This window comes from Tachypleus tridentatus, chromosome 12 (genome assembly GCF_004210375.1).
Source record: "Tachypleus tridentatus isolate NWPU-2018 chromosome 12, ASM421037v1, whole genome shotgun sequence".
In the NCBI taxonomy this organism is placed as follows: Eukaryota; Metazoa; Arthropoda; class Merostomata; order Xiphosura; family Limulidae; genus Tachypleus; species Tachypleus tridentatus.
In genome coordinates, this window is record NC_134836.1 from 8008747 (window position 1) to 8032499 (window position 23753).

The 23753-nt window shown below is 32.2% G+C and overlaps 1 protein-coding gene across 1 annotated transcript in view; it reads left to right on the top strand.

Moving 5' to 3' along the window:
• The window catches only part of LOC143234926 (uncharacterized), an 84529-nt gene extending 62012 nt beyond the window's left edge, over positions 1-22517 (top strand). The window contains exons 9-13 of the mRNA XM_076472621.1: positions 5030-5119; positions 10058-10111; positions 10581-10617; positions 19046-19132; positions 21833-22517. Of these exons, the coding sequence (XP_076328736.1) occupies positions 5030-5119; positions 10058-10111; positions 10581-10617; positions 19046-19132; positions 21833-21888 (324 nt within the window). The 3' untranslated portion in view covers positions 21889-22517. The remainder of the gene's footprint in view (positions 1-5029; positions 5120-10057; positions 10112-10580; positions 10618-19045; positions 19133-21832) is intronic.
• Positions 22518-23753: the final 1236 nt, after the last annotated feature.

Below are 23753 nucleotides of genomic sequence, written 5' to 3' on the forward strand. Positions count from 1 at the left end.
AAAATCATTATTTATTTCTAGTTCTAGACTGTGTGACCATGAGATTAATGGTAAAACATGCATAGTGGCAATCATTAGTCCTTTGACAACTGCTTCTCTTTATAAATACCATTCTGCACATTGTCATAAAGTGTTACAGAGTTATGTTCCAAATTTAATTAACCTTGTTATTAAGGGTCATGGGTCAAAGGCCATGCTATTATGTTTGTTCACTTGCATTCAAAATTTTATTGAACTACTACTTTACAAATTTATGCCAGTAAGTTTGGTATCAAATGTTAGTATCAAACATTATTCAATTTCTTAATTTAAAAGTACATATTAAAAAAAGACACTTAAACATCAATTTTTATATGTCATGTGAATAACCAATCAAAAGATCAAAACATTCCTCTTGTGGCTTTCTCAGCCATTTTCATATGTTTGGATGCCATCTCGTTCTTTCAAAAGAAGATTTCAAGAATGTAGGTTGTGTTTTTAGCCTGCTTGAAATTCCATTTTTTGGATGACAACATGGATCAGTTACTAAACTTTATAATTATAATGCAATTCTGTGGTATAAATATAGTAAATTATGATTTCTTGGTCGTTCGTATGTCTATATAAAGCCTAAAAAAATTATTTTGTTTCACATGTGCAAAATTTCTTAAGGTTTAGCAAGCTACAATAAACAGCAACTGAGTAAAAAGGTTATGACAAGGAAAAAAAAATTGTTCTTTACTTCTTCATTTACTCTTCTATGTTTTAAGAAAAATAAGTTTAAGAACTTCTTTGTAAATAGTAATAATTTATATACATATATAATGTATAATAACTGAAATTTGTCTGTATTTTATAAAACATAGCACCAAGACAGGTCTCTTTGATATTACTATAGCTCCATTTTTATAATTCTGCAACAGTTTAATTGAAATTCTGTGTGTACAAGGCCAAAGTTCACACATTAGTTTCATTTCTCAACTTGTAGTTTATTCCCTTCCCCCATCTGCTAAACACTGGACTCATATTTCAAGGTATTCTGTTGCTAAGCAACAAGTTTTTTCTGTCCTTGAATTGAATTCTTATAGCCAATAGAAAAAGCATAATTCACAATTCTAAGTTTTTTTCTAATGTGCACTAGTTAACTTGACTTCTTTGTTTTTCTGGGACTGGCTTGGTCAAGATGCCTTATTCTCTGAGGCTAGTTCTCTGAGTTTTATCTTGTAACATCCATGTGGCACTTTGTCTTCATGACTGGGTATTTTGGGGGTGTTTCTTATCCATTAGAAACTCAAGCATTCTCTGATTACTCTCTTTTTCCTCTTTGCCAGGTCCAGGGAATTTGAACAGGTTTCTGATTCTCATAAGCTATGACTCTCATCTCAGAGGGTTGGATATGTGGATCATGAAGGTCTTGTTTCTGAAACCATGGGAGCTCTGCTCTCATATTTTACACACCTATGGAATCATTTTATAAAAGACCTTTGCATCACACAGTAGCTATCTCACAGGCTTTCCTTAACTTTTTGCCCTCAACTTCCTCTTTCTACCCCTCAGTTCCTTTGTGTTCTCAGCATTTAGAAGAGGCTTTTTCTTCTTTACATGTTATGAATTTGGTGGCCACATTTTTTATCCCAGTCTAGGGTGATTTACTATTACATCTATCTTTTTGTCTTCACAATGTGAAATTGGAAACCTATTATTATTTTATTGGGCTTGAATCAATATAAAGTGGATGTTCTTTCACAGTTTTTGAATGAGGAGGGTTAACATTCCAGATGAATTTATTCACATTTGCTTACAACCTGCTGCCTCCTCAAAATTTTTGATTCTAGAATCTGACATTCAAGTTATCTGGGACCCCATATGTTTTTGATTGGGGCCTAATAACATTCATTTAATGCTTATTATCTCTGCTACAACATAGATATCATGTTTTCTTCTCCATTCAAAGATGCATCCTTGTTTGTGACTACCCTTTTTTTGGGGAGGTGGGAATTATCTCATTGGGATTGGCCAGTAAAACAATTCAAGTCTGCTTTGTCCAAGTGCAGTATCTAAATAATTTGCATAAATAGTTTTTTGGATGAATCATCATTTAATTTATGAACTTAAAATGTAACAGAAAACAGACAACCTATCACATAGCTTTGCACTAAAATAAAAAACATACAATACTCTACCTGTTATTACTATAGGTCATACAAGACATGGGTCTTATGCTTATTAAAACTCTCATGTCCCCTCTTCGTGCTCACAAAGTTCTGTCTCATTTGTTGACTGTGACTTTTCTTAAGTCCCTTTTTTCACTCTGATCTACCTATATGCATCCTCTTCAGTGGACTCTGGCTGAGAATCACTATTTCTGTCATCATTCACAGTTGCAGAAGTTCATTTAGTCCTACATGACCCTGAGTATTTCTCTTCCCCTGCCTTGCCCAGACATACATATATTCAGAGTTGCCTCTCTTTTAGGATGAAGTGAATTTTTTGGACATCTGAACCTCTGAACCTTTTCTGTATCTATTCTCCAGAGCAGCATTCTCTTCATATCACCATTCACATAGTGCTGATTGCTTATCAAGCTTTCCATGTTCTGTCTGGTCACTTGTTATGATCCATTCAGACATCTCCATTGTTCTCTTTTACAAAAATTACTGTGAACTAATTACTCATAGGACATCCACTTTTTGGTTGTAGAATTTCTCTACTAGGATCACAATCACCCCATTTGGTAGTTGGCTTGTCTTTGCCTTTGGAGATTTGATATTGTGGGAAGATCAGCTGTTTCAACTATACAAGATACTTTTATCTCTTCATTCTCTGGTATTTCAGTGGTTTTATTAACACTATGGGAATACTCTGATGAACATCTATGTGATTCCCATTACCCCAGCTTTTCATTTTTCTGGTCACCAGTCCAGTACTTTGCGATGCTGGTCCTATTAACACGAAAAGATCATCTGCAGCATTTTCTAACATTATTTTCTTCACAATGACATTTAATGTTGATAACTTCACAGCTAACTGTTGTTTCATTCTTTGTCTAAAAAGTCAGAATCTTCTTCCAGGTGGCTCAATTTTTAGTCCATTCTTTATGACACTCTTCCCTGGTTATGTATTAGTTTTTTTTTAAGTCATCATCCAGAGTTTGTGCTTTAAGCATAACATATTTTGTTTATTTCAAAATTCTCAAAAAACTGTTGTTGTTTTTTCTTATGGATGTGTTTCATAATAGTGGCTCATAAAATTATTTCATTGCTCTGTTTTCTACCTTCACATGCCACTGAAGCTATTAATCACTTTTGACCTCATTGTTGAGAAAATTCTTTTCTGAGCCTTTTGTCTTCAACAACCCAATGTTATTATGCACATTAATTTAGATTACAACCCAACCTAACAGTACTCCACAGATTTACCTTATAAAGGTAGAATTTGTTTATATTTTAAATCACAAAGTGTAGCTTAACATTGAAGAACATCAAGGGAGATTTTCGTCCATCTGTGCAATCTTATCCACTAAATTAAACTAAATTCTTAAAAGAAAATTTAAAAACTAAAATCAGCTCAATTATCACTGAAATATTTTTCATGCTTTATTTTAAATTTCCTTAAATTATCTGCATTCACCACATCCAAAAGCAACCCTTTCAAGAGGCCAACTAACCTGTTAAAAACATAAAGCTGCCTTAGCTGAAGATGACTTTTTCCGTGCCAAAATCTATGTATTTTTTTCCTAGTCTTACCATTCTCACTGTTACATATCAGAAAAGATGGTGCATGAACACTGTCAACTCCTTTAATAATATCAAACATCTTTTCCAGAGAAAATAAAGTTTAGAGATTGTAACTCATTCTCATATGATAACCTTTCCATCCCAGGTATCATCTTAGTACCCTTCTTTGAACCCTCCTAATAATTCAATATCCTTCCTAGGGTGAAGAGCCTAAGACTGAACACAATACTCCAATTGTGGCCTAACCAATTGCCTATACAATGTAATAAAAACAACTTTAGATTTGTATTTAATATTTCTGTATGTTCCATAAAAAATCTTATTTGCCCAACCACTAGCAACAATACATTACTTGGAGGAGTCAAGAGATTAATTAACCAGAAAATCATGATCTGTTAGGTAAGCTCCATTGAAATCATATTTATAGTTCAAAATATAGTATCCTATATGCATTACTTTGTATTTATTATAATTAAAAGCTATCTGCCATTTATTCAACTAACCATATAATCCAAATCCTTTTGTAAGACAGTAGCATCCTCTTCACAGTCAGCAACATCCAAACCTTTAAATGACATAAGCAAACCTAAATAATCATCTATTGACTACTTCTTTATCTATGTCATTGATGTAAGTCAAAAACAGAAAGAGACCTAACACTGAGCCTTGAAGTATCCCACTCACAACATAAATCCATTTTGAAAAAAATTCCATTCATAACCATCTGTTTTCTTCCATTTAGCCAATTTTCTATTGAAGGAGCCAATCTATTCCACACATCTGCAAAGATAACTTTTTAACAAGTCTTTTATGTGGCACCTTATCAAATTCTTTCTCAAGATCCAGATATACCACATTTACACCTATAATCTCCTTTATGTAAGCAGCAATTTCTTCAAAGAATGTCAAAATATTAGTAAGGCAAAATTTACTCATTGTGAAACTGTGTTGACTAACCTACAAAATGTTTTCTTTGTTAAATGAGTTTGCAAAGTATCTCTTCTCAGACATTCAAAAATTTTTATCACTACTGATTTAAGAATAATAAGCCTATAATTGTCAAGGCAAATTTTATTATATCCCTAAGAAAGAGGAGTAATACACAGTCAACTTCCAATCTTGTGGTGCCTACCCACTGTTGAAGGACTTGAAAAAAACTGATAACAGGTGGCTCACATATTCAATCTTTAACCTCTTTCACAACCCTTGGTTATATATTATATTGTAAATCTTTACTCAAGAAAAGGTTTATGCTAATTTAATGCATTTAAAATATTTCATGAATATAATTTAAATAATTCTTTTTTTTACAGGAAGCAGTAGGAGACAGCTTGGAAGAATTATGGATCTCATATAATTTAATTGAAAAACTAAAAGGAATAAATGTATTAAAAAAACTTCAGGTATTGAAATTAATATCATGTATTTTTTGTGTTTTTAAACTATTAGCAGAGCTCTGTATAAGATTTTAAGTCAGTGAGTATTTATACCCTAAAATCTAACTCAATGATGAAAAGCAAAATTTCAATTATTTTTTCTTCTTAAGGTAAAAATTTTCTAATATATTATTTAGCCTAAGGCTTATGTTTAATAATATATAAATATTTATACCTTAAAGAGAAACACTGTATGTGTATGAATCATTACCTTGACAATGCTTTACCACATAGATGTAGTTTACTGTCTAAAGGTAGAAAAAAATCCATTCTTTCTTAAAGTACTCCCCTGCAGTCCTATATCACAAAACTAGTCTTATGTAATTTGACTAGCCTGCTCAAAATGTTATATGTCTAGCCTAAGTCTTTACATCACAGATGAATGAATATGAATAACTGAGTTGTATCTTTGCACTTGTGTCTAAGTCTTCTTCTACTAAATAATATACTTTGAACTGTTACTAAATTTGAAAGAATCTATCACTTCCTGTACATGATTACCAAGAGCTGTTTAACTTCAAAAACATTTACATATGTACATTTAAAACAAATATATTGTACTTGTTCAACATCTCCTATACAACCTGAAGCACTCCTTTGATTTCTTGACAAAGCCATTCCTTTTTTTCTTTTCTGTAACTCATAGCCTGACTTCTCTAATAGGATCATAATTTGATAATAGAATATTACTTGTTTTAATATTCAAAAGACTGCCTAAAGTTTCTGCTTTCAATAAACAACTGTATTTGTTTTTCATTCTGTCTTGGGCACTGAAATCCTTTTGCACTCAACACATGTAACAGCTACATATAGAGCTGTTGTACTCAGCTTTGCAAGCTCAACATCACTTCTTTATCAATTTGTATAATCTTCTGGCACAGACTCTGAATAGGTAAATGTTTGTATAAGTCTGAAATCATACTTTTTAGCATGGGCTACTTTAGCTTAAGGTTTTCGTTATCTAAGAGTTTGCTGACTTGTTTTTGTTTTTCTCTTTATTCATTCTTCCCCTGTTTGGTCAGCTCCATGTAACAATTCAAGAGCCTTTTCACTTTCACCAGTACTTGCTGAATTTACCACCACTGATTCCAGCAAAACACTAGAGTCATTAAAAATTTCATTGTCTTCCTTCATGAATCTGTGCTTTATATTATCTTTTAGTCTTAATAGGTACTTCTTTTTCAGGTCTGACAATTCATTTTCAGTGTTTTCAGAATTCTTCTTAAGTTTTTGTCCATTTATAAAAGCACTAGTTCTCTTTCTCTATGTTCTATGCAGTCTCTCATGCTCTTTACCACATTTATATCTTCTTATTCTAGAAAATCTAAATTAGCTATTGGTACTTCCATCAATGACTATATTTCTCTAAATGTCCCTTGCTGGAACAGTGGTAAGTCTATGGATTTATGATGCTAAAATCAGGAGTTCAATTCCCCACAGTGGACACAGCAGGTAGCCCGATGTGGCTTTTCTATAAGAAAACACACATTTCTCTAAGTACTAAATTTTGTTTTTGCCCACTAAGTATTGCAAGAACATGATGACTGTTTTGTTTGGAATTTCGCACAAAGCTACTCGAGGGCTATCTGTGCTAGCCGTCCCTAATTTAGCAGTGTAAGACTAGAGGGAAGGCAGCTAGTCATCACCACCCACCGCCAACTCTTGGGCTACTCTTTTACCAACGAATAGTGGGATTGACCGTCACATTATACACCCTCATGGCTGGGAGGGCAAGCATATTTAGCGTGACGCGGGCACGAACCCGCGACCCTCAGATTACGAGTCGCACGTCTTACGAGCTTGGCCATGCCAGGCCGTGACATGATGACTATCTAGCATAAATCACACTAGCATCACTGTCTTATATTCTGAAAAGTATTTATACAAATCATGGGCATTAGCATTTTTCTCTTCTGCAAAGTTTGAATTGGTAACCAGGACTGAGTTATAACTCTCATACAGTTTCATCAACATTTTAAATCCCAAGTCATCTTATGCTATGTGGCTTTTTTATTGTAAGTTCACACTCATCTAACAGTTTTTGAACATTTTTGAGTTTTGAAGAATGGTTACTTGACCTACTCATGAAATAATGTGAAAAGTTAAAATTATCTCTAAATGTCTTGAATCTGTCACAGCTAAGTTTAGGTGATGGGCAATACAATTGGTTTGTACTGTGCAGAGGGGGGGGTGCCATCATTATTGATGCACTATCTGTTGCTAAAACAATGATCTTAGCTGGGTCAAGTGCATGGTTAATGAGGTACTTTATTAGGTGATTGACAAAGATGTGGTCTTTTCCATCCATAGTGGCTACATTTGCTATGAACTTTGTTACTATTTCATTATTCTTCACACACTTTATATACACTGATAAGAGTACCTGTAGTGATAAATCTGTGCTTTCATATATCATCGTTGCATATGTCTCAGACTGAAGGATTTCTTCTATAAGTGATCTCTTAATAACTCTACTTATAAATGTTTTAAAATCATTTATTCTTTATAGCTTAAATTCTTATATTTGATATTTGTTCCATTCAAATTTTGTAACTCAAACTGTTGACTTTATTAGATGGGAGCTTCTTGTCTGCTCTGTAAAATATTGTACAAAACAATTTACTGTCTTCATGTAGTACAGAGATTGAATTCTCTTTTTATTATTAATATCACTGTCATAGATTTTACTCTTGTCCCCAGATTCCTTCAGTAAATCTTTTTCCACCTGCTGGTATTTTGAAGACAGCCCATGCCTCTCAGTACTGTTCTTCTGAATAATAGATGATCCTTCATTTATCCATATACTTCTCACTTTTCTTTCTATGCAAAGGCTGCACTTCAGTCTCTTATCTACCTCATCATCAATAACCATGAACATTTTTCTTCCAAGACTGAATTGTATTTTCAGAAATGGTAGTTGCAGAGTGTTTTTCTGCTGTCTGATCACCAAGTTCAGTGCAATAAATGATGAAATCATTTACAATTTTGCAAATTATCTTCAGTTTTATCATCTCAATTGATGTATTGATACAGTGAGCTCATATTTGTCATGTAATTTTTTTAAGTCATCCTGGTGACCCAGTAAATTGTTGATGGGAAATATTTTGAGTGCCTGATAAGGTCAACAACAATCAGTAAGCTTTTGCCAACTTGGAATGCATCAGACTGAGTGGTGCTGCTGAGTGGAGTGTTGTGCTTACCCGAATAGCAGGAAACCACTTGCACATCCTTGATTAACTTACATAAATTTACACCAAATAAACACATTGAATTTGTACCTGCCAATTCTCAAAGCATTTTGTACACTAGATCCAACTTTTAAGTATGTTTTTAGGGAAAATTATGCATGAATATGCAGAACACATCCTTATTTAGAACTGTGTTGAGTATGGTATGGTATGGTATGTTCATTTATGTTTAGATGAAATTTTGTTTTACTATATGTTTGAACCACCTTTTAGTTTTTGAAAATTAAAAATTGTATGTTTTTGTATAGAGTGTTCGAGGATAATATGTACAAACCTTAAAATGAGCAATGCTTAACCATTGTGAAAGATGTCTTTGCATAGTTCAGTATTGTTGGAAAAATTTATGTCCATTTTGTAACAGACAAAAAGTAAAATTTAGAATCATCATTGTAATTAACTTAGCAATTAATTTTGATTTTATATTTGGTTAATCATATAAAATCTTGAATCAATTCAGGGTTAGTAATTTTCTTAGCATGTTCAAAAATTAGAAAAAAATTGTTTACGTGATTCACTTACTTTATTATAGAGGTAGAGTGTATTTCATAAAATTGCCTGCACTTAGTTTTAATTATACTTAATTAGATTGAAGCAAAATTCAAGTTAATTTTTTGCAGAGATGTTGTATCTAGTAATTGAGAGTTAGCAATCTTTAGTCAACAAGATATGTATACAAACAAGTTTCCTACAGCTTTTCTCAGATGTTCTTTCCATATGTAAAAAGAAATGATAATTAGTCTCTGACTGTAATGTATCCCTGAACTTTGGAATTATAAAAAATATTGCTTAAAATTGTGAAATTGTGTTTAACATATATATATTTTTAAAAATATCTTTTCAAAGTTCTTATGTTTGTAAATCTAAAGCCATAATCAAGAAATACAAGTTACTTAAAGAAAACTTTAAGTAAACCTTATGAACATTTAAACATTTTTATCAAATGTGACTAAACTATCTGTATTTTATAGCATCTAAACTTTCTTGAGTTAACAATTAGTATTGTTTTCATTATTAGGATATGCTAATCATTTTGTTTGTTGTCAACTTAATAAAGATGTTTTTAATATTAAAGCTGTATGTGCCTTATGGCATAAGAAATTTATTAATTATTCTTAAAAATTATTTGGCTTAAACATTGTAAGAATTCCTTTAATTAGTCATCTCAAGCTTTATAGGTAGCTCTTCTTAAAGTATTGAAATAGATACTTTCTGTGATCACTAAATGAGTTAAACTAATTTTTACACACTTGTATTTTCAATACACAGATACAAAAATACTACTTAATAACCTTAAAATTCATTTTTGGGAGGTATAGAACTAACAATAATAAATAAGAAAAACTATATTTATTTTGTAGTCTTGCATTGTACTAATTTTAATGTTTTCTTGTGTTGTTTATTCTCCTAATAATTATTTGTTCATTAGTTTATTTAGAAATATATTTTAAAATGTATATTAATTTTTGGTGTCATTAAGGTTATTGTTTAATAAATATCTTAGATCTTTAAGATTTTTATTACTTTGAAATCTATTGAAAATTTTCAATTTTACACATTTACCAGTAGGTTATAAAATAATGTTCAAATATATTTCATGAAACGTATTTGCCACAATATCTGGAATGTATCAAATACATATTCTTTGAAAATGTTATAGGTTCTTTACATGTCCAATAATCTTGTAAAAGACTGGGCTGAGTTTCAAAGACTAGTAAGTTATATTTTTCTTTTATTGAGTTTGTTTTATAAATTAAGTTATATTTTAAAGTATGTAAATATTCTTTGTATTTCTTTGTGTGTTGATAAATCTGTTTAATTGCATTTCCAAAAAAGTATACAAAGGTAAAACTGAATGTAACCTTAAAAAAATAAGGTCACTGAATTTCAAACTTGAATATTTTTTTATATATTAAATACTTTGGCAGATAATCATTATCACTGTGAAAAACTCTTCTATTAAAATTTGATTCAATGTCAAGATTGAGTCCATTTACCAACAATTCAAAATATTTTGTTCACTGTTTGAAAATATTTTATGGTAACAGTTTGAGACCCTGTTGTTTTTTGTTCATTTAATAGCTATAGTTAGTTCTGAGTAGTTCAGAGTAGAATAGTATTGGTTCTTTGGTTAAGTAGAAAAAATAAGTACTTTTTAGAGCATGCATTTGTTTTTCTTTCAGACAGAACTTCCAGTTTTAGAAGATCTAGTTTTTGTTGGTATGTATAAATTATACACAGAAATTACATAAGCTGAAAAAAGCAAATTAAAAATATATTGCAGAAGATTTAAGAAACAATTAGAGGATAATATTTTACACAGTTTTTTAATGTTAAGAAACATTATGCTTAGAATTTTGTATTGCTTTTAGTTATGATTTCTTACCATTTCTAGACTAACTGAGAAAAATTAATGTTATTTTACTTTTCAGCATAGTAATAAAATCATTTTTCTTTCTTTACATCTTTCAATTTAACCCAGCAAAAGATATCTACCATAACATGCTATAGAAAAATAATTTGTTCAACTGATAGATTTTGGTGAGGTAAACTATGTCTCAACTAAAACAAATATTGCTCTCAAATTACTGGCCTAGCATGGCTAGGTGGTTAAGGCACTCGACTTGTACTCTGAGGATTGTGGGTTCGATTTCCCGTCACACCAAACATGCTTGCCCTTTCAACCATGTGAGCATTATAATGTGACAGTCATTCCTGCTATTCGTTGGTAAAAGCGTAGCCCACGAGTTGGCAATGTGTGGTGATGACTAACTGCCTTCCATCTAGTCTTACACTGCTACATTAGAGATGGTTAGCACAAATAGCCCTCTTCTAGCTTTGCGTGAAATTCAAAACAAACTAAACTCTTAGATTACTATCAGGTGATAATTCAGTTTTAGAAAATTTCATTCTACAAGTCACTGATTAGGCCACATTTGGAATATTGTATTCTATCTTAGGGTCCTTACCTTAGGAAGTGTTATTAGAATGATGCTTTGTATAAAAGGGTTGTCATATGAGTTAGAGGAGATCTGATTGGGTTGTTTAAGATTGCAAAAGGAGTTGATGGTGTTGATGAATCGTCTTTTTTCATACATAACATGTGACTGAACTTCTGAATGTCCTTCACACAATATAGACCATGTTTGGACTTACCATAGCCACTCCTTTCTCACTTTTCATGTGAGGTACTGCTCTTCCAAAATGGTATTACTTCTGTAGATCCAAAGCTATCTTGACTTTGGTTTACCCTTTAAGTATTGCTAAAATTTCTAAACAGCATACCAGTCTGTTTTACTCCTTTATTTCTGCTCCATTGCAGCAGCATGTGCTGATCATGTGACTACCCTTTATCAATCATACTGTGTCACCCATACTAGCATAGATAGCTTCCTCTACCACTGCAGCGTAATCGTCACTTTCTCAGTTGGCATTCCTGTGTACAGATCTGTGTTTTAACTTGTTCTCCATGTGACTAAAAGATTTTGGTTATGCTTTATCACAACTTTATATCAGTTTCAACTTCTTGTTTTTGATTTTCATTGTGTCTACTCATTTGTTTTAGAAATATTTCACTGTCCGAATTCTACTTTGTTCATATGAATTCAAGACTTAATATGGCAGATGATGAAATTCTCACCATAAGTGGAATACTGGTCTCAAGATCTGAGGATAAATGACGTCTGCTGGAGAAGCAAAGGTTTTAGTTCATGAAGAGTTTGTGTCTTAATTTTGGCCAACAATTTTTCCTTTCATGTTACTTTTTTTGTGGAGAGTGTTTTTCAATGGCACTTTACACCTATTACTATGGGTCCACATAATCTATTGGGTATTGTGCTTTTCCCGAAAGATCTATGGTAAGCTTTTCAGTGTGTATTTTTCCCTCTCATGTTCTGTAACTATGTGAGCTTGTATATGCACCTAATTTCCACACTCAATAGTTTAGGTCATTCAAGTCTTCTCTTTTCAGTGTTGGGTAAATCAGATTTTTCATTTCTTTTCACTGTTAATGTTATTTTGTTTGTAAGTTTCTATTTCTTTACTATTAATCACTTCCAATTGGAGATTAGGTTCAAGTTAAATTTTTCCTTGAGAAAAATTCTCAAGGTTCTCTTTGCATTTTATTTCTGAAAATCCAAAAATTACCACAAATTAATATATGATGTGACTGCCTTTATTTTTCAGAAGATCATTAATCCTCTTTGGCATCATGAGTTGACTGCAAACTTTACTAATTTTTGGATTGCAGTACCACACCTCAATTATGGCCTCAATTAGCTTATCTTTCAAAGTACAGTCTTTTCCCTGAAGTCTTTCTTTACAATTCCCCCAACGATTTTCAATAGGATTTAAGTCCAGCGAGTTTCCAGGCCAGTCCAGCACCTTTATTCGCGTTGTAGTCATAAAATTCTTTACAAGTTTTGATATGTGGCACGGAGCCAGATCTTGCTGAAAAATGCCAGATCCATCTGGAAATCTCTTCCAATTCTGGAAGGACTCTTCTCTGCAAAACTTCGATGTATTGTGGTCCTCGCATCATACCTTCTATGATATGTAATCCTCTGATGCCATAGTAGCTGAAAAAGCCCCAAAACATCTTCTTCAAGGGATGTTTTATGAACTAATTGATGTGAGATTCTAGAAGTTTCTCACCTGGAGATCTGTGAACATGCAGACTTCTTTGACCCTGCATGAAGAAATGAGTCTCGTCACTGAATAACACCTTCCTCCATTGTTCTTGCATCCAGTTCTTGTATTTCAAACCCCATTGATACCGTTTTTTCTTCATTGAGTTGGTAAGAAGTTGTTCTTTGACTGGTCTCCTTGCCCTTCTAACACAATTTCGAATGATGTAATATTCCTCAAAATTTCGTCATATATCTCAAAAATAGATCGACTGTACTACAAAACACAGCTTTCCACTGGGGATCATGACCAACCTTGCTTTGTGGCTCAACAGGAAGTTGACCATACTGGAGGTTCCCATTCTTCTGCCTTGATCCAAGTATTATCTCTTTACAAATGCTTCCTTGATGGATATTGAGGGCTTTCATCAATTTTCCAAAGATTTTGGGTTGGTAGTCAGTCCAGGATACTACTCACCATTTCAACATTCTGGAACCTTTTTCTGTGCATTGGTCTCTGTATAATTCCCTCCTGTCCATGCAGAAGTGGGTGGTTATGGTTCATTTTAACATTTCCAGTGTCATCAGCTATATTACCAAATAAGGAGGAACCAAGTCAGTATCTTTGTGTTTTCAATATCTGGATCTACTTTAATAGACCACCAAACATGACATGATTGTTCTGGTGTGTCATGTTCCTGGAGTATGAATTTTGTAGCTAATTGTTTATCATGTCAATATCAGGTTCTTTTCATGGAGTGGCCCCTTCATCTTCAGTTCTAACTGTGGGTGTTTATTTATCTGGGAACTCCACATACATATGGATTTCCCACTCACTGGAATGTCAAACTTCCTTCTTTCCTCACCCCCCAACTCTGGAATGAATGCTTTCAGTCCAGATTAGAGTGGTCTTCACATATATTCCTACACTCCATTCAGACTCCTCCCTAAGGTCTTTTCCATGATCCAGATCACTACTTGTTGTTTTATGCTGGTTACTCCATACTGGCCAGCACATATGTGTTTCCCTCTGCTTTAGCCCTTATTGGAGCTACAGCCCATTCCCTTATCTTCATCCTAATCACTCCTCCAACACCTATGATTAGACGTTTTTCATCTCAACATCACCACACTACATCTTCATGTGTAACTTTTGTCTATTGTATCTCTACTCTGGGAAATGCCCCTCATGTACTGTATTTCCTTATCTTTGCCATTCACCTTTCCTCCTTGTGTATGTACCAGGGACTTTGGTCTTACTTCACACTTGGGCCTGTTAATTGTAGCTTCAAACCATCCCTTCCTTCTGTTCCTCCCTTGTACCAGTTTTTCATCTGATTGTTTATTTAGAGTTTGTCTGATTTGACTGTTTCTTTTTTGGGGCCACCTTGTCAAACACCTTCTCTTCCCTGATTATTCCCTTTTTTTTTCTTTTGTCTGGTCCATCCTTCACATCCCTTTGTTCTGTAAGTTTTGAATCTCATTGTTGTCCTTCATTCCCTATCTGATTCTACCTTTGAACCCTCTGCAATGTGTTTATTATACTATTTTCCCTTAAAACCAATTCTTTCTCCCCTCCTAGCATGCAGTTATTGTTGTTCTAGTGATTCACGTTTCCTGCATACTTTTACCATTCCTGATAGGTTATCCGTTATCTGGATTAGACCTTCCTTCCCATAACATTGGCTGCCCAGTAAAGTCGTTGGACCTCTTTTTCTATTTCCTTGCCTTCCTTTCCTACCTATTCTTCCATTCAGATCTGGACTGTCTAATTTGTCTAGTTTGTTAACAGTTGTGTTATATCACTTATACTGCCTTCTTTCATGGTTCTCATTCTTGTCACCTTTTCCATGGAAGGCCTTTGTTTCCCATGATTTTTTCACCTATTATACACACTTGTTGAGTTCTTTAACTTATCTGACTAGCATATTCTGACATGTGAACATCATATTTCTTCAGACCAAATTTATCATTTAACTGTTTTTAACTGCTCACAATGTCCATATTTTGGAGGATATCCCTCAGGTTGGTATGTGAACAACCTTCAATACATTTGTCACTCTTTATCTGCACAACAAAACTGTGTTTGCCTTGACTGGTATTGTCTTCCTCCAGTGGTAATTCTACATATATCTGTTCTCCTTTTCCTGGGATAAGTTGAAATATTATTCTTTTATTACATTCATTTGTTCATATACATCGTATTTCAGGATAACACCTCGTGATGAGGGCTGCCTGGTCAAGCATATTGAATATTATATCTCAGTACTAAATCTGTATACAGGCCTGTTCCATATATGGACTATGGTCCTGTGACAAAGGTTTTGCTTTGTGCCAACTGACAGTTAGTTTAGGGTGAAGAACATTTCAACAAGTTTTTCCATATTGAACCTACTCTTACTTTTTGGCCATCTAGTTTCTGCAAGGATAAGTTTTTAACCCATTGCGTTTTTTTATCTGGGATCGATCCACCAATTTATGGCCTTTGTGACACTCAAGTCACAATAGCCCACAGTGTCATGCCATCATTAGGATCGTGAGAAGCAGCTCCACTTTAGACATGTTTACATTTAGAATTTACCACTGACTTTGGATAGTGTCATTGGTGATGGTGACACTGTCCATCTTGATTGTGTTTTTAGATTTTCTATGGGCCATTGGCCTTTTTAATTCTATTTGGGTTTTACCATTTTCTGGGATTTCAAAAACAACAACAACATACAAAAAAATGCAAGTCACATATTTTAGCACGTGCCATTTTTACCTTGCTTACTTTTGACTATTATATATGTGTTGCTACGCTTCCATTGTTTGTTTATTTTTTACCTTTTTCAGGGAATTGTTTTGCTTCACAAGAGAAAGAAAACAATTCCTATTTTTTCCAACTGATAGTTCACTCTTTTACTGATTATATGGCAGAGATATCCTCATTGCTTTGTGCTATTAACGCCAAACAGCCACCCAACCAAACAACTCTGGGGTTTCACATAAAGAGTAATGCAAAAGGTATTTCAATTGGACAGAATTTAAATATTCATTCGTGTGTGAAGTTATTAATAGTAAATACAGTAGCAGATATGAAGTTGGTGTAACCAATTTTATTTAGTTATGATAGAACACTTTTGTTTATGCAACTTAAAAAATTCTTAACAAGCACACAGTCTTCTAAATATTTTCTTAACATTGGTTCAATGAAATGCAAAGTATTAACACATGAAAATGCAGCCCACAAGTGTACTAGAGGGATGCAAAATGCTAACACTTGTACAACTGGAATTCTGTAAACTTTGCCAAAGGCTAATACTAAATTTCTAACTAATAGAAGATCCCTAAGTGTGAGTAAAGGCTGATAGTTTAGTGATTTGCTTTGATAAAAGTAACTGTACTTAATGTTTAACGTTTATTTTGGTCATTTTTGTGATATGTTCTTATTACGTTTATTTGATTGTTATTTATTGTAACTTAATATGTTTTTATCTTGTGTTGCAAGTTTATTTTATATTTTATTATATTTATTTTTATTAATCTTCTGTACATAATAATTTTTTTTATCCTGACATAGATCTAATATGTGTATGTGTCATGTATGAGGAGTTTATCTTATGCTTACTGATTTCAAGTAAATTTTGTCTGCAATGTGAATTTGTGTAGAGTTGTCATGTATTGTGATGCAAATTTGTGTAGGGTTATCATGTATTGTGATTTTATGGTTGTTGAGAGATAAGTCTTACAGCTTACATCAAAAACATTTATGTTTTGATACCTACAGGGGGCAGAACACAGGCAGCCTGTTTTGTAGCTAGATTATCAGGCTGTTGCATATGAAATGTTGGATTTTCATGTGCAAATTTGAAACTTGATTTTTGTGGCTGAAAGAGAAGCACTATTGTAAATTTTTCAGAATAATATAATACATTGTCTGGTTCATTTCGAGCTCACATTATTTTTATTATTTCAGAAACTAAATCATATTTATAGTTTTTTTTGTCATCATTGATATTCACATAATTTTCTTGTATGAATTCAAGCTTGGTCACAATATAATGACAGCAGCTCATAATATCAATCATGCATATGATGATGGCACAGCATTGGTTCAGGAGATTTTTGTTCTGGTGACACAAGCCTTAAAAATGAGATTCGAGGTCACCCTCAGCCAGCCATTAATGAAGAAGAATTGAAGGCCTTAGTTGAATCAGATACCAGCCAAACTATTAGAGAACTTGCCAACAAACGTAATATTCATTATTCAACAGTTTCCAGACAACGTGAAGCAATTGGTAAGGTGAAAAAGCTTGATAAGTGGGTACCTCATGAAGTGACTGAAAATCATCAAACAAGAGTTGAAATTTGTTCCTCACTCTTTGCTTGCAACAAAAATGACCCATTTCTCCTTAGTATTGTCACCTGTTATGAGAAATGGATTCTTTATGACAGCTAACAATGATCCAGACAGTGATTTGACTATGATGAAGCACCAAAACATGTGCCAAACCCAGCCCTTCACCCTCAGAAGCTTATGGTCAGTGCTTGGTGGTCATCAGCAGCTGTGATCCATTATTCATTCTTAAACCCAGGATAAACAATCACAGCAAAGAAATATTGTTGTGAACTTGAAACTATGCAACAAATGTTATCATGAAAATATCCAGCATCAGTCTATCTCGGAAGACCAATACTGCTTCGTGACAATGCTCAACCTCATGTTTCATGTGTTACTGTCCAAAATCAAAATGAACTTCAGTTCAAAACTTTACTTCATCCACCATATTCACCAGATCCTTCCCCTACAGATTATCACTGTTTTAACATTTATACATTTTTTAAAGAAAAAAATATTTGCAAATCAAAGGTCAATTGAAAGTGCCTTCAAAGACTTCATTGCATCAAAGGATATCCATTTCTTTAAAGATGGCATTTATGAACTTACAACTTGTTGGTAGAAGTGTATTGAATCTGAATGAGCTTATTTTTATTAAACAAATTAAACAACAACAAAATGTACTGATTTCACATTTTCCTTTAAAAATCTGATATTTCATATGCAGCAGCCCGATAGTAACAAACAAAGTTATTTGCTTCCATACTGTAAATATCTCAAACTAATTTGTAAATGTATTTGTCCCAAAAAATTTTCTAAATCATTATAATATTGTATAAGGTTAATATAAAATTTCCATTTGTATTAACATATCTATAAGTCATATTTTCAAAGTCGATTTTTCAAAGCTTGCAGTATAACTGTATGTGTTAATGCAACCTTATGCAAACGTTGATTTGACAGTTCACATGCCATTATTATTTCAAAATATCCATCAAACATTTAAAAAACTACAATCAATAGGTTTGTTTCTTTACAATTAAGCACAAAGCTACACAATAGGCTATCTGTGCTCTGCCCATCATGGGTATCAAAACCCAGTTTCTAGCATTGTGAGTCTGCAGACATACTGCTATGCCACTGGAGGGCTCTACCAATAGGAGTGAAAAATGTATAAAAAGAAGTATGTAAACCATAATTAAATGAAACCAACATAGAGATTTATTTTATAATAACACTTATTTAAGAGTTGCTGAGGAATATTACATTCCTTTGTGGATGATTAGTTTCTTGGGGTTAACAGTTATGAGAAATATGTAGAAATTACTCATAATATTTGCAGCATCTTGAACATAAATATTACAATTTAATATTATTTATTTTTCCAGTGGAGAATTTAATTATATTTTTAAAAAATTCAGTATTGGTCAAATAATGCAAGAATTGTTCACCATTTACAGGGCATAAGCTTTATCTGAGTTTTTAAGCATAATTTTTGTTTCATTTTGGGGAACTACGTTTCTGATATGATATTTAGTGTGCATCCATGTTTTGTGATTTATGGTTGCAAGTGATGAGCTGTATTAAACTTTATTAAATATTTTTTGACATGAAAATTGTTTCGTCACTTATGTGATAAGATTATTTTGCTTGATTATGAACATTTTTAGTTTATCAAAACCTACAAAACTCTTTATCCCAGGAAATCCATTAGAAGAAAAACACAGTCAAATTGGAGATTGGAAGGAAAAATCAACCATTATCTTATCCCACTTAAAAAAGTTAGATGGTTAGTGTTTTTTTTTACAGTGGAATACTGTTGACCTATTTGCTTTAGAACATAACCTTTCTTTATCAATTAAGGTGTTCTAATGACATAATGTATTCTTAGGTATAGCTTGAAATATATCAAAATTAGTGAAATGTTTTATTTCCATTTATTTAGTTACAAAAGTTTTCTGTTTCCATTCATAATTTTAAAAATACTTGCTTGAGCAAGTTTTAAAGATGTATGTAACTGTAATTTGTTATATATAAAAGAAAGTGATTTTTTTTGGAATAAGGTGACAAATTAGTAAAGTTTATTGTACAAAGTTGCACTTCAGTTGATAGTCATTAAGGTACAAATTTAAATTAATGATGCTTCTGAGACATTAACAGTTGCCCTTATTATTGTACAATGTAAAAACGATAAATTTAGTTTAATTGAATATATTAATAGACCAATTATATCACTGTATATTTCCAATGAAAATTATTATTTGTTATTGTCACAACTGATAATTGACTTTTTTTTTATAATAGTTTTAGGTAAAATGACTTAGAATGGTTTTGTGGTTAAAATATTCTGGTGTTTGAACAAATTTGTAATGTTCTACTTTGCCAGCATTGCCATGATATGACTATACTATTCCAATAGTGATTTATTGCTGTAATAAAGTAATGAAATAATGTAATACAAGTAGTTTTATCAGATCTTCTTACTGTCCATTTCTGTTTAAAATTTCACATTCTCAAATTTTGGTTAAATTTGTTTTCTTCTGTTAATTGGGGTATTATGTGTTGAAGGAAATGAGATATTTAGCAAATGCCTTATCATTTTACACAAGCATGGTTTCCAATTTGTGTTAACATGCCAATATTTATTGAACACCCTACCACTGAATCCCTCTTCAATGACCCTCTCCCCATTATTTATTACTGATACAACAAAAACCTAAAATAAATCCTGGTGTACAATAACCTTAAACAAAAACACAAAATGATACTCCAGGTACTGACACATGTAAGCAAAACAGGTGTGTCACCCGCCCACATATAAACAGCATCACACATGCACAAGGAAAAAACACAACTTATGGCATTAGACAGTGATTTACATGACCCACTGAATGTATTATTTTTTGCATTAATTTGCAAAAATGCAATAGTTTATGCATTGAACAAACAGGCCATTGATTCAGAGAATGAGAACATCTAAACCAGGGAACTAAAATACACCTATAGGCAAACATTTCACCATTAACAACCATACAGTTGAGGACTTCAATTCTTGGACTTATTAGTGCTCTGACTGACATTCACAAAAGAGAACAACCTGGGAACCCTACAACCAGCTGGTTTAAATGATTGCTTTTCTTCCCTATAAATTTCCATTTTTACATTTTCTGTTTAAATGTTAATTGCAATGTGTTTTATTTTCTCTTGACTTGTAATATTTATATGAGGCTCAGCATGGCCAGATGGTTAAGGCACTTGGGTCGTAATCTGATGATTGCAAGTTTGAATCCCCATCAAACCAAACATTCTTACCCTTTCAATTGTAGGGGGATTATAGTGTGAAGGTCAATCCCACTATTCGCTGGTAAAAGAGTACCCCAAGAGTTGGCAGTGGGTGGTGATGACTAGCTGCCTTCCTTCTAGTCTTACACTGCTAAATTAGGGATAGCTAATGCAGATAGCCCTCGTGTAGCTTTGTGCGAAATTCATAAACAAACAGAAGAACAACATTTATGTGAAAGATTTAATTTTACACAGAAATTTCACACTCAAAATTCCAAATATTGCCCATACAGGTTTTTAAAATTCTACACATGCACCTTTATTGTAACAAAGATCAAAACATCATCCTTCTCTAAGTAGAAATGTTACAGAAACTTGGTGGTTGTTCACCCTAGTATTTAATATGGATATCTTTGTCACCTATGTGGCTTTATCTACATATTTATGCTCATTTTCATGAACAAAATCAGGAAACAAGGAGAGAAAAGCAAATCATAAATAAGAGGTTTCTTAAGTTATATATGTTTTCCAATAGGCCATGTTGTTTGATCTGTCATCTCTATTTATACACACAGGTCTGTTTTTATTTGTGAAAATACTCTATATTAAGTTTCTTTCTATTTTTGTTTGTGCATTTCTTGAGATCTTGACATTTTTTAGTCACTGTTACATCACAATTCCAGAAATGTAAGATGTTAAACAGGTTACTCCCTGGCAAAAATTTGAAAAAAATAATTCAGCTTGTAGGTAAATGTTTATATATTAATGTACAAAAACAATTCTTAATTACCTATTGTGAGAAAAAGAAAGTTTTAATACACACACACTTATGTAATTCCCAAATAGTTAACACACACCACTAATTTGTAGGTTTACAGTAATAACTTTTTTATTACACTTTGGAAAGTAAACGGAAAATAATTATTAAACTGCAGGTGTCAGAAATATGTCACTTCTGTAAAATATTATTGCATAAAAGATATTTAAAACTCCATTCATATTTCATTGATTATTTAAGGGTTTTATTTTGTTTTTTCTCAAATAGTATCTTCAATACAGTATAATCATTGATTATGAACTCTCCAGACCTTTTAAACATATAATTATTTTGATTCACCATGTTGTTCATAATGTTTTCAATTAAAATTTTAATATTAGATTGGTAATAGAAGTATAAATTGTATATATTTGAATACCTATCATTTAGGATTTCCAGTTATCCGAAGTGAAGATGAAGAAGAAAAGGAAGAAGAAGCAACTTAAGAGTTAATTTCATCATGTCATCTGTACAGTTACTCCTGGTAAATATGGAAGCAGTTATAGCTCTTCTGGAATTAAAATGATATTTACACATTGTTTTTTATTAATTTTACTTTACTTCTTATATAGAATAAATTCACAACAATGAGAAGCAATATTTACTTGTAATATTTTGTTTAAAAAAACACAAAATTTTAACTCTATACGTGATTCAGTTCATGCATTTGTGTAACTTCAAGCACTAAATGTTTTGTTTGATAACTGATCATTTTTTACACTTGTGACTAAAATCCAGTTAAACACTATGGTAATCATTCTTCATAACTGATCATTTTTTACACTTGTGACTAAAATCCAGTTAAACACTATGGTAATCATTCTTCATAACTGATCATTTTTTACACTTGTGACTAAAATCCAGTTAAACACTATGGTAATCATTCTTCATAACTGATCATTTTTTACACTTGTGACTAAAATCCAGTTAAACACTATGGTAATCATTCTTCATAACCAACAGTAAAAGAAATTAGATTAGAAAGAAAGCATAATAGGCTGTAACTATAAGAGTTGTTTTTCAAAAAAATGTAAATATATTTTGGTTGTTTATTAAAAATGTGCATGAAACTATATCACCTAGTAACATTGTGAGTGAAATATGACCTTAAGGTCAGAAAAGCTGTCTGTTATTCAGTGACATATAACAGTACTATAATGAATAAGCAAACTGCAGAGGCTAATTTGATTAAACTTCTGAAACATAATATATAAAGACAGATTTCTTACACTAAAAATCAAAGAGAAAACAGTAAATTATTTGTTTACAAGAATGCACCATTTTCAAGAACCTTGTGTTCAGTTTTAAATGATTATTTGAGCCTTCATTTGACAAGAACATAAACTTATTTAAGCATTCAAATTAAACTGGACAATAACCTGGTAATGAAATTAGAATTAATGATTGGTGAAAAAAACACTGTTGAATGTTGCCTTGAAATTTAAATTACTGAGAAAGTTAAAAAAGTGTGTAATTCCTTAACCTTCCAGAAAACATAATAGTTTAACATTGTCTGGGAATAATTCAGAAGTTTCAAATAAATTTTACTCTCCAGAAAGAGTGAAGAGCACTCTTAGGCCCTCATGTGTCCAGGATAAGTAAAAAAAATGTATTTACTCTGAGCTTTAGTTTGTCTGCCATTAATAATAATTTGAAGAACTATAAGTAATCCATTATTAGTTTGCAACTTTTGTTAATGATTGTGAAAAAAAAAGTTCCATTTCATAACTTTACAACAAAGAAAGTAATTATTATGTAAATAGACACATTTACTGACCATAACAAAAAATAGATTGGCAAAAATGAACTGAACCAACAAGAACAACAAGGAAAGAAAAATAAACAAACTGAAAGTAAGAAACAAAATATAAAAACAAAAGTCCAAAATAGAAGAAAAATGTTTCATAGCTGAAATAGCTAATAATTTCAGCATTCTACAATTATTATAGAATATATCTTTATTTGGGTATATTTTGATAATTTTTCTAAATTGTCTTGCAGTTTCCCCATATAACTAATTCCACATCCTTGTTCACTGAATATTGCAAGGTGATGAACATTAACTAATCTTTTTTGCAAGTAGAGGCTAGTTAGTGCAACTTCATTCTCAAGTTAGCATATACACATTTTTCTGTAAACCTTCTATGAAGTTATTTTATTCAAACAGGTAATGCAGAAAAGGAAACTCTGGCTAGTTTGTTAACTAACACAGATAATTGTGAATAAAGGTTTGTTCTCTTTGCTGATACTTGAAACATATCTGTCAGATCTCAATGTACCTAAATACAACATGTGCAAATAGGAGGGATAC